The sequence below is a fragment of the Gymnodraco acuticeps genome, unplaced genomic scaffold (assembly GCF_902827175.1).
Source record: "Gymnodraco acuticeps unplaced genomic scaffold, fGymAcu1.1, whole genome shotgun sequence".
NCBI lineage: Eukaryota > Metazoa > Chordata > Actinopteri > Perciformes > Bathydraconidae > Gymnodraco > Gymnodraco acuticeps.
In genome coordinates, this window is record NW_022991761.1 from 902787 (window position 1) to 921313 (window position 18527).

Below are 18527 nucleotides of genomic sequence, written 5' to 3' on the forward strand. Positions count from 1 at the left end.
AGTTTCCCTGGTGTGTCTAGTTGTCTGATTGTTTTCACCTGTGGCCCTTGTGTTTCTCCTCCCCTGCCGGCTGTGTCTCGTCTTGTGATTACCCCTTCCTGTATTTAGTCTTGTCTCTTCCTGTGTTCAGTGTCGGTTCGTCTTGTGTTGTGAGTAAACTGCGGTGAGTGTTCTGTTCTGTCTCTGAATATTGTAGCCTTGAAATAAAGGAATTATTTTGTCACTTAAATCTGCATTTGGGTCCTGCTTCCTGCACACCGTAACATTACGAACCGACCAACAATGGACCCAGCGGATTTTCATTTTGATTTGGACTTGTTATCCCTAGAGTACACTCTTCAGTGTCATTATGCTGAATGGAGTAGAACCTTGGCTAAAAGGGACAAAGAGGCTGTCCTCAAAAAGGCACAAATGGAGGTGGACAACATACCATGGTTGAGAGGCTCATTGCCTGAGTTTCTCAGAGTTTTCTCACGCAGCCCTGAGTGCCAGTCTCCATTCTCTGACCCTTTCTTGGGATCCCGCCTGGCGTTTGGAGGTCCACGGAGCCTCCAAAAGACTTCTAAAAGACGCAAGGTCAGGAAGCCAGCTCGTACTCAGGTACCGGTCCTAGCAGCCATGGTTCCGGCTCCAGAGCCGGCCCATACAGCCATGTTTCCGGCTTCAGAACGGGATCTTACAGCCATGTTTCCGGCTCCAGAACCGGACCTTACAGCCATGTTTCCGGCTCCAGAACCGGACCTTACAGCCATGTTTCCGGCTTCAGAACCGGACCTTACAGCCATGTTTCCGGCTTCAGAACCGGACCTTACAGCCATGTTTCCGGCTTCAGAACCGGACCTTACAGCCATGTTTCCGGCTTCAGAACTGGACATTACAGCCATGATTCTGGCTTCAATTCCGGCTCCAGAGCCGGCCCATACAACCATGTTTCCGGCTTCAGAACGGGATCTTACAGCCATGTTTCCGACTCCAGAACCGGACCTTACAGCCATGTTTCCGGCTTCAGAACCGGACCTTACAGCCATGTTTCCGGCTTCAGAACCGGTCCTTACAGCCATGTTTCCGGCTTCAGAACCGGACATTACAGCCATGATTCTGGCTTCAATTCCGGCTCCAGAGCCGGCCCATACAGCCATGTTTCCGGCTTCAGAACTGGATCATACAGCCATATTTCTGGCCATGGTTCCAGACCTAGTACAGTCCCCAGCAACCATGGTTCCCGGCCCCAGTCCCGGCCCCAGCTGCCACAGTCCCCTCTCCTGTTCCCCCTCGAGTCCCCTCTCGAGTCCCTTCTCTAGCCCCTCCTCTAGTCTCTCCTCTAGTCCCCTCTCCAGTCCCCTCTCGAGTTCCCTCCTTTAGTCCCTCCTCTAGTCCCTCCTCTAGTCTCTCCTCAAGTCCCTTCTCGAGTTCCCTTCTCTAGTTCCTCCTATAGCCTCTCCTCTAGTTCCCCTCTCGAGTCTCCTCTCGAGTTCCCCCTTGGTTCCCCTCTCGAGTTCCCCCTTGGTTCCCCTCTCGAGTCTCCTCTCGAGTCACGTCTCAAGTCCCTACCCAATGTCCTCGGCCGTTGGAGGTTCCGCTGGGGGTCCTGCCAACTCCATGTCTGTCTCGTTGGAGGTCCCGCCGTCTACTCTCCTGCCGGGGGTCCTGCCAATCCCATGTCCTGTCCCGTTGGGGGTCCCGCCGTCTACTCTCCTGCCGGGGGTCCTGCCAATCCCATGTCCTATGCCGATGGAGGTTCCGCTGGGGGTCCTTCCGGCTCCATGTCCAGTCCCGTTGGAGGTCCCGCGGACTGCTCTCCTGCCGGGGGTCCTGCCAGCCCTGTGTGCTGTCCCGTTGGGGGTCCCGCCGACTGCCCTTCTGCCGGGGGTCCTGCCAACCCGGTGTCCTGTCCTGTTGGAGGTCCCGCGAACTTCTCTCCTGCCGGGGGTCCTGCCAACTCTGTGTACTGTCCCGTTGGGGGTCCCGCCGACGGCCCTTCTGCCGGGGGTCCTGTCAACCCTGTGTCCTGTCCTGTTGGAGGTTCCGCCGGCTGCTCTCCTGCCGAGGGTCCTGCCAATCCTGTGTCCTGTCCCGTTGGGGGTCCCGCCGACTGCCCTCCTGGTGGGGGTCCTGCCAACTCCTGGTCCTCTTCCGTGGGGGATCCTGCCGAGGCCTGTCCCACCAGCGCCGGTTCCTGTCCGGCCGACACCGGGTTCTGCCCGGCCTCCTGAGAGCCGCGGTCTTCGCCTTCGAGCCCGGCCCCCTGAGAGCCGCGGTCTTCGCCTTCGAGCCCGGCCCCCTGAGAGCCGCGGTCTTCGCCCTCGAGCCCGGCCCCCTGTGAGCCGCGGTCTTCGCCCTCGAGCCCGGCCCCCTGAGAGCCGCGGTCTTCGCCCTCGAGCCCTGCCCCTGAGTGCCGCGGTCCTCGCCCTCGGGCCCGGCCCCCTGACTCTTCCTGCCACTCCCTTCGCCCCTCCATAACCCCCTTTTCAAGCTCTGCCTTGCCCCTGGGCTGTCAGCCCAAGCCCGTCCTCCAGACCCCCTCCACCCACCCTGTTGGCCCTAGTTTTGTGTCCCTCCTCCGGTCCCCCTCCACCCACCCTGGTGGCCTAGGGATACGTCCCTCCTCCGGACCCCCTCCACCCACCCGGCTTGTGGTTTTGGACTTTTTGTGGTTTTGTTTTGGGACGTCTGGGATCCGTCCCTTGAGGGGGGGGTACTGTTAGGATCTGTCTGTGTTGTAGTTTTGTATGTCTGGTTATGGGTATTTTCATCCTTGTATATTGTCTGGTCCTTCTTCCTGTGTTTTTCCTCCCGTCGTTAGTTTCCCTGGTGTGTCTAGTTGTCTGATTGTTTTCACCTGTGGCCCTTGTGTTTCTCCTCCCCTGCCGGCTGTGTCTCGTCTTGTGATTACCCCTTCCTGTATTTAGTCTTGTCTCTGCCTGTGTTCAGTGTCGGTTCGTCTTGTGTTGTGAGTAAACTGCGGTGAGTGTTCTGTTCTGTCTCTGAATATTGTAGCCTTGAAATAAAGGAATTATTTTGTCACTTAAATTTGCATTTGGGTCCTGCTTCCTGCACACCGTAACAAATTTAGATATTTTGTCTTTATAGATGGAAATATATGGAAATGGAGAATTCAAATGTGTCCTGGTTTACACACGCATCCTTTGTCATAGCTACCTTTATCAAAAATAATCAAGTGGTCTTGTTACCAAAAAATTGAGCTGGTGGAGAAGAAAAGTTGGAGGAAGACCTCAGTTATTTAGATTTATTTCTTGTAAATGTACGCCTCAGATCTTGGACATTGTAATTGTTTTCTCGAAATAACCACACTCTACCAGATCTAAATGCCTATTTTGTATTTTTCACCGACACTGAAAAAACTGTAATTTATAGTTCATAATAAGTTGAACCTAATATTTTGTATTTAAACTTAATATTATTGCTTTCAGCTAACCTAATAAAGTTATGTGAAATTGACACAATACATTTAATTAAAGTCAACGTTTCAGTGCACAATATCCGTATTCATTCACTATGAAAAAACTGAAACATTGACTTTAATTAAATGTAACATGAAAATGTCACAACTGTATTAGGTTAGTTGAAAGCAATAATATTAGGTTTAAATCAAAAATACAATATTCTTGCTTTCAACTAACCTCATACAGTTATGTGAAACCTGTTGACATCATACATTTAATTTAAGTCAATGTTTCAGTTTTTTCAGTGCAGTGACATTTAGTCTCTGCATTTAACTCAAGAGCCGTAGGTATCATACAGCGCCCAGGGAACAGTGGGGGTTGTGGTGCCTTGCTCAAGTGCACCTCGGCAGTGCCCAGGAGGTGAACTGGCACATCGCAAGGTACCGGTCTATTCTGGGACTCGAACCGGCGGCCCTATGGTTCTCAAGCCAAGCCCTTTCAGACTGGGTATCAACTCACACAATCTATTTGATTCAATCAGAATTAAAACATGTGTAAATGCCACATTTAAAACTTTATAATAGTTCTAAGTTGATGCACGTTTTTATTGATGTAGTTAATGCCAAAATGTCTCTCTCTGTTTTGTCCGTTCATATATTAATAAATAGGCCGGAAATCTATTCCAGACCTTTTCATCAGCCATATATTTATAAATATATGATTCATTTATAATATAATGTACAGTATCTCTTCATAGTAAAAGTATTAAATGTCGACAATACATGACAACATTATAGAGTGTTTACATATTTATTTTATATACTGATTATAAAACGGAAATAGATAGACCTAAATAAATAACTTACACATTAAGGTAAGAACATTATAGGAAAACTATGAACAAAGAAGAAGTACACATTTTACAATTTACATATTATATTGTTATTTCCTTCTCAGTTTGATTTCATATACTTTATACTATAAAATAATAATAATTATTATTATTATTATTAATAATACTATTATCATTATTATTACATTTGAACCAATAATGTGAATGTAAAGGGTTTCCCATGTAAAACACACGTACATTTGCATTGCAATAAAGTGCCCACAGTACCTTTCTGTTTGTCCATGTCTCTGTCTCAGTGGCTGCTGTTCTCATTGACTCATTTCCCTGCTCGAGTTCACAGCATGAAACAAAGAAGGGAAAGAGAGACGGAAAGGTTTCCTCCTCAGTGCACTCCCTCGCTCTGTTCTGTGTGAAGATGTCTGAGCTCTACAGATCCAGTCCTGCCTCTCAGTGACATCACGAGGGAGGAGAGAGAGGGCGGACCAACACTCACTGCTCTCTGAAAGAAGACAAATCTTTCACTCTGAACAGGGCTGCCCCTGGTCAACTTGTGGCCACACGACAAGGTGTTTCATGAGGCCTCCACAAGTCGTCACTCATGTATCGCGAGCGTTAATGGGGGGGGGGGGGGGGGGTTATTACTGAACATAATTGCGCCACACTTGCGCATAAGATGAGGCCCCACTCAGTCTGCGTGATCTGCGTGTAGGGAGCGGCGGCCCTGAGTCTGAAACATCTTTATAGGTTTTCATTGGCATTAGGTCTGACGCCAATTTTAATGTCTCTACTGTCTCCATGCTTTAATGTTCAAAAAGCTCTTTATTTTTCTCATACTGCCTGTGCTGCAGCACCTCTTTTCACCCTCTGTCTGAAACCAGAGCAGTCTGCTCTGATTGGTTAGGTGGCCGGCTATGTTGTGATTGGTTAACTGCTTAGAGATGTGTCAGAAATGTCCCTCCCCGTAGCCAATTACATACAATGTGTTGGAGAGCTAGCCAATAGAAGCGCAAGTGTTACATAGTGATGTCATTAGGAGTCTAATGAAGGCGTTTCAGGCAGGGGGGAGTGTGTGGGAGAGGAACTCCCTCTGGAGGGAACCTTGGGATTGTAGCCTTTGCAGACCATTAACATGCACACAAACCTATATAACACACTACAGGAAAGGGACAACACAAACATAATATTACTGCCCCTTTAAGGATCTAAATACTTCTTTCACCAATGCCAAAAAACGTAGATGTCAATAACACATTGTACTTTATTTTTGGCTCAATCCCCATGTCAGTTATGATATGATAAATATTGCTTACAGAAATGTGAACTCAGTGTCCTCAAGCAAATAGAAATGGTCTTTATTGTAACTCATGTTAATCACTCACATCACCATTCATCCGTTACATCACCTGCATGATATGAAAACAACAACAACAACAACAACAATAATTATATATATATGTACAGCAGCAGGGCGGCTTCAATCAACGACCTCTGACCTCAGCTTGACCTCAGAGTCATAAACTTCAGAGAGTTTAGACAGTAAAACCTGAACCAGGGTGCTACTGTATACCTGCAAGTGCTGTTATATAAATCTATTTAATTAAAGGTAAAATAAAAATGACATCATCATCATGAAATGATGCATGCAGCAGTTAGAATATCTGGTACGTTGATGGTGGCATGCCTCCACTGAAGTCGCCCTGCGTGTTAAAACAGCCTAATTAAATAAGAAAAGAAAAGAAAAACAATTTGAAATGTACAACAAAAACCAAAATAATCATGAAACAATCTTTGTGTCATCATGGTGTTAGTCACAGAAACCAGCTTCCTGTTTCTAACTACACACAACCAATCAGAACAAAGCATAAATCCTCAGTGTCATCAAACAGTGTCAGTCATTCCCCGAAAAAGAAAAGTAATAAAATAAATCAACGTAAAATGACCGATGCTCGCTCACTCCATTTCACAAATCTTCATCCAGTTTTTTTTCCCATTTTTTTTGTTTCAACAGATACAGGAAGAGTGTGCGAGGCAGACGTGGAGGGGTGTGATGCGGGATTTAGTGGAGGTGATTCTGCCGTTTGCAGTGAGAGTGAAGAACAGTCCGTAATCCTCACACAGGTCTTAGTTACTGAAATATGATTTTTTTTTAAATGTGCTGCGAGTCTCGTTTCTCCTTTAGTAACTCACATTAATACAGAGACGATACCATGACTGTAAACACCTGAGAACTACGACACTGAATAGATGACAGCCAATGGGCACATCCCCTCTACGCCAAGGCCACGCCCCCTTTTGGGTGACGACATTTGCTGCGATTGGCTGGCGGTAAATACAGATTTTGCGGTTTTTCACTAATGACATCAAAAAGTCCAATTACGATGGTCAGTCAGGGAAAAACTAAACAATGTCATCGGAGGTCGATGATTGGCATATAGTTGAATTTAAATCGATAGAGGATAGATGTCCGGTCAGTCAGCCGTTGGACGAAGGGCAGGCTAACACTTAAACTGCATTGGTTTGTCAATGTTTTGTATATTTCAATGCAGTATATACATTATCTGAGTTTTAACATGTTTACTTTGACGATTGGCGTTAGCCTCATTAGCGTCATAATGAAGCTGTGATTAAGTGTTTTCCACGTATGACTGACGGCCCGTCCACACAGCGGCGTGCGTTGAAGCTTCTGCCCATTCACTTTGAATGGGGTGACGTACTGCATTGTGGGAGCGTCGCTTTGCTTCAAAAGTTGAGCAATATTCAACTTTTGAAGCTTCGACGGAAGCGTCAGCCAATCAAATCATATGCCAGTACAAGCTCTAGCCAATCAAACCGCGTGCTTGTGTGTCCGGGGCGGGATATTTTGTTGGGAGACGAGGCCGTTATTTTGCCAAGCAGTGACGTAATGCTGCTCTCATCTGTATGGATATTGTAAACATATAAAAGAATAGGCTTAGAGAGCTGTTAGTGTGGTTATATGTGGAGAAAACAATCAGAATGTCCAAGATCTAAGTCATACATTTACGAGAAACATCCAACTTTTCTTCCCCACCAGCTCTACCAATAGATGTTTTTAAGAAAGGTAGCTATAATTAAAAGTTTTCATTTAAGATGGCCAGTAATGTATACATTTTAAAACACAATGCATCAACTCCAGATGTTGTAAATGTGACCAAAGAAAGCAGAATTTTGCTGGAAACTTAAAAACATGGCCTACCATCTTTTCAACATGTCTCACACAAACCTGATCTACCACACTGAAAGACTGGCAATGATTAGGGATTATATATGGAGGGTGTAATGGAGTTTAAGGAACGTCTCATGTGTTTGCAGTCAGTGTACCAACTTCTCTCTTGTAATTGCATCTTCTAAAAGATCAAATGCAATACATTCCAACTTTAAAATGGTCTGTTCAGATCAATATTTCAATTTTAAATCAACAGCTGTGTTGCTGTGACATTTTCAAATGTGCTAAAGAAGACAAGGTATCCATGTTTGTGAAGATCAGATATGATGCTAATGGATATATTACTTTCTAAATATATCTATGTTTGCTTAAGAAGTGTCCATGTGTACATAATGAAGATGTTCAGTTCACTTTGAAGTTGAGGAGAAAAATGTTCTTCAGTTATTTCCCATCATGCCTCTGTCCTTTGGTTTGGGAACCTTCCCAAATGGGTCCTTCCTTCGTCTTCTCTTCTTTTCTCAACATTCATGTGTTGATATAATTCACTTTTTTACATTTTCATTTAGATTTTTAATAACAAACATGCCACTTCTCTATGTATTACTAGAAAATAGCTGCACTTCATTTGGTCACTAAGCAACACTTAATGCCTATAACCTGTTTATTGGACAAACCAGAGCCGAATAGAGACAGAGTTGCTGCCACAGCGCTCTGAGTCTCTGGTTATCGTTGCTCCTCTACACTGCAAAAAGCGAGTTTTTCTATCTCTGTGTGCGTGTACTGAGGTAAAACAGGGCAGTGGCTTTTGCTGTACTAAGAACAAAAGACAAGCAGGAGACAGTTTGATCACAGCCAATGGGAGCTGAACTTTGAGAGGGAATGCTGCTCCACCCTGATATACATATCAAATATTCACGTTTAGTCATAAAACCTTTCTTAAAAGTCTGGACCATTTTTGAATCCCTGATAGACACTTTAAAATAATATGGACGACAAAGGATATGAACACCAGAACATCCCAGTAGTTTGTGTTTTTTAGTTGTGGAAGGTAACTAAGTATAGGCTACATATATATATATATATTTACTCAGGTACTATAGCCTACTTAAAATGTAAGGTACTTTACTTCACTGTATTTTCACATTATGCTCCTCTATACTTTTAACTCAACTACATGATTTTATTGCATTAGTTACTATCAAATTTGCAGATTTAGTTTATAATAGAAATATTAATTGAAGGTTGGGTAGGTAATTTTGGAGAAACCAGCTCGAGTGCGCTAGAATTTGAAAATACACAACCGGGAAAAATCTGCCTCTTCCTTCAGACTTCCTCACAGAGCCCCTCCTCCAACACACACGAACGCGCACATGACCAATGAGGGCACGAGATAAGTTTGTGCACAGATGGAAGGCTGACAGGCAGGTAGGCCATCCAGTTACTTTAAAAATAATTGGTCTAGCTTTTTACAGCGCCACGGCTTCCACAGATGACATTTTTTTATGTATTTATTGTCAAAGCACTTCAGATATTCATTGCTATCGGGATGTTAAGAGCATTCCATGGAATATAACAAAAAGTGTATCTCGAGCCGGTTTCTCAAACTTACCTACCCCACCTTTAAATTGTGGTCATGTTTTTATTCAATTTCAGGTTTGTGTCTGATGTAACATTTCCTGTGCTCCTTTGTGTTTCTAACATCTTGCGACTGTGTTCAGGTGTGTTCATAATGACATATTATTTTAATAACATCTTGAAGTTGTAAGGTAAAGCACAAGGAAAACATAACTAGCTTTTCATGTCTGGCCTGGGCTCAGAGGAAGAAAAATAATATGCCTAGAACAAATCAATAAATCAGTCAAATACATATATTTAGTGGTAAGTTAATGTCCTCAGGATGTGTAGCTTAAAAATCTGACTGTGATCAAAATGTCTCCTATTTTTATTTGTTGGTGCTGGGAAAAAAAATCCTATCATTATGACATCATAGATGGCTAAATCAATAGAAATATATAATTTTGAACTATCACTGACAGCTCTATTCATATAGATCTGTGTTGAGACCTGAATCAGAGTTTATAGGAATGTTTATTTTTAAGCCTGACTGAAGCAAGAAGCTTGATAATAAAATATTTGCTTGTCTGATAGAATTTAAGATCTCTGTCAGATTGAATAGAAGAAGCCCCTCTGTCTCTGTCTCCTTTCATAATCCAGAGACTCCCAGAATACCACGTCTTCAAACATTTGAAACAAACTGTTGAAGTTGAGTGAGATTAGGGTTGGACAATATAATTATATAAATGTGTTTTATGTCAAATATTTTTGCTGTATAAAAAGGTTAGTAGGACATGGCAATATTCCAAATACATTAGTAAGCACTATAGCAATAGGCAATAAGGAGACCATTTGATTTTGTTTCCCCATCGCATTTCTATCTCCCGGTAGCCTACCATCTCCTCCAATTTAAGACTCCAGTTACGTCACAAACTGTGGAAATAAGCTGCTAGTATTAGATCCAGAAGTCGCTAGATGATATCGCTTACTAGTTGTTCTGGTTGAAGCGAAGGACAGACTGACAGCGGCAGCATCACAACTCAGAGAAGTTGGGGAGGGATGAAACGTTTGAAAGATTGTCTACTGCTACTTTAACATCTTGATCTTTTTTTACCTGTCACGTTTTTTTTGTGCCAGATTAGCTTAAAACACATTTCTGTCTAACTATTGTATCTGTTAACCCTTTCTTGATGTTACTGATTAAAGATATATCATAACAAATGTAGATATTTTAATATTTAAAATGATATATATCAGGATAAAGGGCTTTAAATAACGTATACTCCTAGAAGACATTCTTGCAGAGTTGCTAGCTGCTGAGCTAATTTGTTAACAAGCTAGTTACTAACACATCAAGTGGTGTTAGATAGACAAAATAGCTTGCAAAGCTAACGGTAATTAGCTAGCAAAGTAGCTCGCAAAGCTATCATTAGCTAGCTAGCAAGGAAGCTCCGTAGCTTACTTGAGAAAATCGATCTTGTTAATGCAAATCACGATGCATCTTGTTCAGCGCTAACAGATTAGCAAGGAATCAATTTGCCTACAGAAGCAAATCTACAGATTGCTTTCTGAAATTCAATTCATTTTGTTCCACATCTGCTTAAGAATGCGGAGGGGACTGGGCTTTTCCTTTGTAGGTCAGACCCACTGGTGTTGGCTCTGCTCTCAGTTTAGGTATAACTTTCCAAAACTAGCATCACAACCTGCTCTGTGCTTCCACATTTAAACCTGACCTGTGCTCGCTCTGCAGTTTTGTTATTAACACATTTCCACAGACATCTAGAAGCTTATGATACAGGAATCTGCAGCTCTGCTTTAAAACAGTTCATTTGTGCAGCAGGAATCTAAAGCCACTGTGTTTTCATTCAAACCTTCACTGTGATCAAACCTGACATCTAACTGACAGGTCTGACTGTGATGGTGGTGGTGATGGTGGTGGTGGTTGAAGCAGTGCTGATAATAATAAGTCTGAGTTGTTCCAGGATCCTGCAGTGATCCAGAAGAGCAGGGGCATTGTGGGAGACGCGGTCCCAGCGGCGTCAGAAGAGACAGAATTTCTTCTTAAGGTTGTTCCTCTTCCACAGAGAGAGGTGGTCGAACTCCTCGATGGTCATCCCGAAAACACTGAAGAACTCCTCCTGAGAGAGGTGTCTCTGCAGGAGAGGGACAAAGAGAGAGGCAGCGATATAGAGGGATTAGATTAGATGTATTGTCCCCAGGGGGAAATAGATTTTCACAGCACTGTACACATACACAATATACATACAATTACAACAACATTAACACAGACAACAACATATCATTGACAGACTGACCTCCATCGGGATCACTGACACACCCCTCCTCTGGTTTAAATCATATATCTCTGGCCGCACTCAGTTCATCCAACTCAAAACACCCAGTTTACTCATTGGCCCACCCTGAGAAAGCTTCGGTGTCATTTTTTATTTTTTATTTTTTTAAATTATTATTATAAAAAAATGTATTCACCCATTGAGAATATCCAAGCATTCAAAGTGAAATTCAAGTGAACAAATAACTGATTGTTGGTTCCGGCGCGCGCCATTATAACGTGAGAGAGGCAGAGAGCTGCCTGCAAAATAAATGATGGCTCAAAGTTCACTAATGAACTTTGGTTTTTAAAAAAAAGCCAGACTCCAAGAAGAGCCCCCACTGCCCTCATCTAGCAGCGATCTATACGATCATTTTCTGATAACGATGAAATAGCCCCGCCTCCCTCTCCCCACGTCTCCCTCTCCCCACCTCTCCTGCTGCTGGGCTGTCAGAAGAAACATTTTTTAACGGAAACTCTGCCGCACAGTTCCCTCGTCCGTCGTCCCTTGGAAGAGGCGGAGAGGTGGGTGTTTTTCATCTGCTGGTGGACAGTCCGGAGAGATATACACAGGGTTGGGTTGTAACCAGTGTTCGAATTACCCATTTGCTTTCGGGGGAACCCTATTTTTCAAATAGTACTTCAACATTCAAATAGTGCTTCAGGCTCCGCATCGGCAGGCCTCTCCCTCGGTGTGGAGCTGTCAAACTCGACCCTAACGCCGCTCACAGCCGGCCAACTAAAAGTTGTTTTCCGTTCACGTTGTCATTTTTAGACTCCTTCGCTTCGTTGCTTGTGAATCCAAACGCTGCGAGGCTTGGCTGTTTTCGTTACATTACATTACAAAGCCAGAGTTAAACAAATATCAATATGAACATTTCAAATATCGCGCCGGCATCGCCGCCGTAACCATAGCAACGTAAGTAGCGTAAAGAATGCAGCGCCGTCACGTACAGATGGCAACACCCAGAAATATTCACAAATATAAAACAAATATTTAGAAACTGTAATGAACAATGACTATTATCTATTTCAAAAACTTTTATTTACAGAAACTCAACATTTCTAATCTGTGTGACGCAAATATGCACGATTTTTTTGGGCTGCTCCCCCTATTTATCTCAAAGTCAGCCGTCAGGGGAGCTCCACCCCCTCTTTAGGGGAGCCAAGCTCCCCCTGGCTCCCCCCCATTTCGAACACTGGTTGTAACCGGTTGTAACGGAATACATGTAACGGCGTTACGTAATCAGAATACAAAAAGCAAGTGTATTCAGCTGGTGTTACATTTGAAAAACGAGTAATCTGATTACAGTTACTTTCACCTGAAGTGAATACATTTTGGAATACTTATTGGAATTATTGGTGGAAAAGTTTCCTCACAAAATGTAATATTCATTACCGGCAGAACTGTGTGCACACTGCACAGCGCTGCGAGTCTGTGTGCGAGAGAGATGCAGAGTGTCTGTGAGGCCCCGCCCCCGCAAGCAGATGAGAGAGAGAGATCTCTTTTAAAATATATTGAAAGTTAGAAACGGAGATGGTTAGATAAAATGTGCAAGATAACGTTTATGTAGCATTTATTTATTGTCGAAATGATGACATTTCATAACGGGATCAAATCAAAGTGAATGGCCTGCTGCTGCTGAATGCATGGGGCAAGTGACTGGAACAAGTTTTAAAAGTTATTACATCGTTTCAGATAATAATAAATAATAATAATGATAATTCATTCTATTCAGGGGCGCCTTTCAAAGCACCCAAGGACACCTTACAATTCATAACATATTCCAAGGAAAGGTTTTAAGACAGTACAAAGAATGCAGTCTGGGTGATGTTTTGTATGTGTGGTGCAGATGAGAGAGCTGTCCAGAATGACACCAATATGTTGTGTTTGTGCTCTTGATAAGCCATTAAGACAGTAAAATGCGTGTCTCCTGTTCACCAAAACATAACCATCTGTTATGGAAAAAGAAAGTATTCTAAAATATTCTAAAAGTAATCTGCCACCGGTACCGGCGGGGATTGTTGTTAGCTTCTGATGCGCAGAAGAGAAATCTGGCCCACCCTATTTTTTACAGGCCCACCCTAAAGTACATTTCTGCCTACGCTACTGCCTGGGGCCTCTTCTTTTTTATCATCTATCTACTTCCTCTTGGGCATATCTTCCGTAAACACAACATCCACTTTCATTGCTACGCGGATGACACCCAGCTCTACTTGTCCTCCAAACCAACCACCATCCTCCCTCCATCCTCCCTGTCTAACTGCTTACAGGACATCAAATCCTGGTTTTCCTCTAACTTTCTCAAACTTAACGACAGTAAAACCGAGGTTCTCCTCATTGGCACAAAATCCACCCTAACCCAACCTGACAGTTTCTCCATTACTATAGACAACTCTTCAGTCTCCCCCTCCCCTCAGGTTAAGAGTCTGGGTGTCATCCTCGACGGCACACTTTCATTCAAATCTCACATCAGTAATATCACTCGGTCTGCCTATTTCCATCTACGCAACATCAACCGCCTCCGCCCGTCCCTTAACCCTAAGAGCACCGCCATTCTTGTTCACACCCTGGTCACTTCCCGCATCGACTACTGCAACTCCCTTCTCTTTGGTCTCCCTCTCAAATCCATCCACAGACTTCAATTGGTTCAGAACTCTGCCGCCCGCATCATCACCAGAACCCCCTCCATTAACCACATCACTCCTGTTCTTCAGCAGCTTCACTGGCATCACCAGAACCCCCTCCATTAACCACATCACTCCTGTTCTTCAGCAACTTCACTGGCTCCCCGTCAAATCCTGTATCGTTTTTAAGATTCTGCTCCTCGCCTTTAAGGCCATCCATACCCTCGCTCCTCTGTACCTCTCCGACCTCCTGCACATCAACACACCCATCCGCACACTCAGATCTTCTGCTTCCCTCAGCCTCACTGCACCCCCCTTCCGTTTAACCACCATGGGGTCTAGAGCCTTCAGCCGCTCTGCACCCCGCCTCTGGAACTCCCTCCCACCTGACATCCGCAAAACTGACTCTCTCCCCATTTTCAAATCACGCCTCAAAACATATCTCTTCACACTCGCATATCCACCCTGATCATTATCCATCACACATCCTCTGTTTTTATTGATTTGGTTATTTGATTGATTTATATACTGCATTGTCTTGTTTATATCTCTTATGCTGGTGTTAGGTATTGTGTATCTTGTTTTTGATGTGTTTGTACGGCGACCTTGAGAGCCTTGAAAGGCGCCTATATAAAATAAATGAATTATTATTATTATATAGCGGCACACATTGCAGCGACGCCTGTTATTTAAGGCACTAATGGCTGCGGGAATCAAGCTTTTTTCAAAGCGAGCCCTTTTACATTTCAATGTTCTGTGCCTACACCCGGATGGCAGTGGGGCGAGGTACTGAATAAGTGGGTGTGTGATTCTATTGTTGCAATGCGTGAGATGGCCCTGTTGTTAAGTATTTTGAGGGTGGGTGCAGGTAGTCCAATTATCCAGGCATCAGTGTTGGTGATGCTAGGAGTTTGGTCCGGTTGGTGACAGTGAGCATATTGGAAAAGCAGGAGGAGCAGTACATGAGGATGGGTGGGATAATGCTTTGGTACAGTTGTAGGAGAAGAGGGGGGGAAACGTAAAGTCCTTTGAATTTACGGATGACGGATAATCTTTGTTGCTCCTTTTGAAGATGTCGGTGGTGTGTTGGTTGGAATTAAGTTTATATGAGAGGGGTATTCGGGGGATTTAGGCCGTATGCTTTAACAAAAGGATGGAGTGGAAACAGTCATCATGAGAGAGGGAATATCCAATGATTCAACGGGCTGCAAACACCATTACATGACATGTTACTTGTTAGACGCTTTTATCCAAAGCGACTTACATACTCAATACTGTGGGCAATCCTCACAGGAGCAACTTGGGGTGAAGTGTCCCAGGGACACAACGACATGCTGACTGCAGTGGGAATCGAACTTGCTACCCCCTGATTCGAAGTCCAGCACACTATCCACTGAGCCACAGCCTCTCTGCCCAGCCACCATGAAATACTTCTCTATTTTATCCAGAAACATGAAGGAATGAACTGTTTACCAAGATAAGATTGTACGAGTGGCGGATATGACATGATATGATATTTAACACTTTGAAGTAAAGCTGACAGTTTTACCTCCAGCCTGGTTCTGTCAACACCGGGGGGCATTTTGCTCCGCCCTCTGTGGGTCACCACCAGCATCTCATAGGGGCAAATCTGAAAAGATCAACCAGTCAACAAACAAACCAACCAATCAACTAATCACTCCAAATAATAAGCTATATAACATTCAGTACTTTTTTATAGGGTTAAATGATCAGTTCACCTACATTACTTATTTTGTTTGATTAACATAAAAAAAACATTAGAGTGAATGATATTATAACTACAATTTTTGTAACTTTAACAACACTGGATTCTTTGCCTACTGAATTGAAATGGGATAAAAGAAAAGGTGTTTTGTGGATTATAACAGTAACAGGCACTGTTTCCTCTGTTACATCCCATTGGGGAACGTTAGTGTCTCAACACTTCGCACAGGAAGAAGTTAGGAAGAAATGTAGTTTGGTTTGCTAAAGATACTTCGAAAAAGTAAATGTAATATATAAATAAAAACGTTTTTTTCAGTTTGATCATTTTATATTTTGTAGAAAACGATCTAACCGAAAAGTGATAAGAAATGTAAAAACATATACAGAGAGTCTCATGCTGGCAAACATGCTACCTACATTACATTTGCACATTTTAAGACCATGTGGCCGATTTGAGCATCATCTAAAAATATGTGACTGTATTATTGTTAATGTTTGTGTTTTGGATTTGCTCTTAAATAGGCTTGCATTCTTTCCTGCTTTGTATTTCCACTGCTGTTTAACAAAGTCAGTGCTGATACCTTATGGTCCAACATGCTGGGGAGGGACTTTCCTCTGTCCATCCTGGAGTCCCCATTCTGAAGCAAACACAGACACATGATCAGATCACCTTCAGTAACAGAAACGTCTTCATAATTACAACATGTGTGCAGATGAATGAATCAGACTATACCTGAAGATCTGTAGGAAGAGAGAACATTAAGAACATATCAATTAAAAAGGCTAGCAGGTAATGTGAATAAGAAACATATAGCATAAGCTACCAAAACATGTATGATGCAGGTTGAATGAAACGAAGACTCTGAACATCTAATAACTTAATGCTGACACATGTAATAATAGAATAAATACAAATAATACATAAATCAATTTATAAATGATGATAAAGCGTTATGCAAACAAAATAAAACCAAACTTCATTTGACAAAATATAATGATAAATAAAAAAGAATATTTGGAAACATGCAATTTGATAACACTTAAAGGTGGGGTAGGTCATTTTGGAGAAAGCAGCTCGAGTGCGCTAGAATTTGAAAATACACAGCCAGAAAAAATCTACCCCTTCCTTCAGACTTCCTTACAGAGCCCCTCCTCCAACACACACGAACGCACACATGACCAATGAGGGCACGAGATAAGTTTGTGCACAGATGGAAGGCTGACAGGCAGGTAGGCCATCCAGTTATTTTAGCCGGGCCGGCTCAGATGATTGGTCGTGCTTTTTACAGTACTAAAAAAAAAAGCGTCTAACAAGTAACATGTTAATGGTGTTTGCAGCCCGTTGAATCATTGGATATTCCCTCTCTCATGATGACTGTTTCCACTCCATCCTTTTGTTAAAGCCCACACATATGGCCTAAATCCCCCGAATACCCCTCTCACATAAACTTAATTCCAACCAACACACCACCGACATCTTCAAAAGGAGCAACAAAGATTATCCGTCATCCATTTTGTTATGGATTTTTTGTCAAAGCACTTCAGATATTCATTGCTATCGGGATGTTAAGAGCATTCAATGGAATATAACAACAAGTGTATCTAAAATAAATGACATACCCCACCTTTAATTATTGTGCTACTTTTTGGAAGGGCATGTAAATACACTGTATTCTAGCAACAGTTTGTGCTAATTGTGCTGTGCTGAAACAGGTTACACAAGTGTACAAATATGATTGATCTGATGTGTATTGATCATGTGACTTTGTACCTGCAGAAGCTTTCTCCGAGGAGCTGAACTCTGCTGACTGCAGCTGAAAACAAACAGGAACGTGTTAGTCACCGTGCTCAGTACACTTTGCTGTGATTGGACGATTGTGTTCAGCAGGACTCACCCTGGACAGGCCGCTCTTAGAGGATGCTGGGAAATACACAGACTTAGAGCCGCTGGACCCTGAAGAGGGGAGGTTAATGGGATGTATTCAATAAAGTGAGCTTCAAAACATCAAAGGCTGCTTTCAAAATATTTTGATGGCTTTAATTTTCATGTAAAACCTTTCAATTTCTGCATTACCTTTAACATTATTTGTAATATTAGTCATTCGTAATAATGTAAAGGTCCTGACAAAACAAATACGTGGAGTAGGGCTCTGGGTCATTTATTTATTAAGCTATGACGCAATCATTTTTTTTTTTAAATAGTTAGAAATAAGCATTTTCTTACAGTGAAATCCTGCTTTTACATTTAAGCATGAGTAATAATAATTAAATGATATTACATATAATAGTAACTGTCACAGGGGACATTTCAAACATTTTAATAATTTAAATATACTTACATACTTTCAGAGCATCCAAGAACACTTTCAATAGTACACTCTTTTATGTGATGTTATTGTTTTATTTTGTATTAATCTATGTGTTTTTGTTTGATATGTTCTATCTGTGTTTATGTTTAGATGCTGTTGTTTACTTCACTTGCTCTTTGTGTATTTTTATGAGAAAGCACTTTCCCATTTTTGGAAAGGTGCTATATAAATAAAGTGTATTATTATTATTATTATTATTATTATTATTATTATTATTATTATTATTATTATTATTATTATAAAAAACTCATTTAAAATATATTTTTAATTATTTCACCACAATATATGAAGTTGTTATATAAAATGTAAACGCTGTACACAGATACAAAATAAAAGTCAACTTTAACCCTCACCAACCTGAAAGTTAATGATTGTGTTGCATTCATTGAAGTAAAATGTAACTGGAACGCTTTTTAATGTAAAGTGGCTGCAGTCATCCTGACCACTAGGTGTCACCACAGCTGTTTCTTCTTCAGAC

At 42.4% G+C, this 18527-nt stretch overlaps 2 protein-coding genes across 3 annotated transcripts in view; both read right to left on the reverse strand.

Moving 5' to 3' along the window:
* si:dkey-220o5.5 (actin filament-associated protein 1-like 2) overlaps positions 1-4712 on the reverse strand; it is a 49256-nt gene extending 44544 nt beyond the window's left edge. Inside the window, exon 1 of one of the 2 annotated variants that reach the window (XM_034199320.1) lies at positions 4525-4712. In XM_034199320.1, coding sequence (XP_034055211.1) covers positions 4525-4540 — 16 coding nt within the window. In that variant the 5' untranslated portion in view covers positions 4541-4712. The remainder of the gene's footprint in view (positions 1-4524) is intronic. The other variant, XM_034199321.1, reaches the window with a different exon arrangement.
* An 871-nt stretch (positions 4713-5583) lies between these two features.
* Positions 5584-18527, reverse strand: part of dmtn (dematin actin binding protein) — a 28766-nt gene continuing 15822 nt past the window's right edge. Inside the window, exons 12-17 of the mRNA XM_034199328.1 lie at positions 17576-17634; positions 17452-17494; positions 16414-16421; positions 16262-16318; positions 15505-15585; positions 5584-11148 (exon numbers count right to left, since the gene is read on the reverse strand). Coding sequence (XP_034055219.1) covers positions 11035-11148; positions 15505-15585; positions 16262-16318; positions 16414-16421; positions 17452-17494; positions 17576-17634 — 362 coding nt within the window. The 3' untranslated portion in view covers positions 5584-11034. The remainder of the gene's footprint in view (positions 11149-15504; positions 15586-16261; positions 16319-16413; positions 16422-17451; positions 17495-17575; positions 17635-18527) is intronic.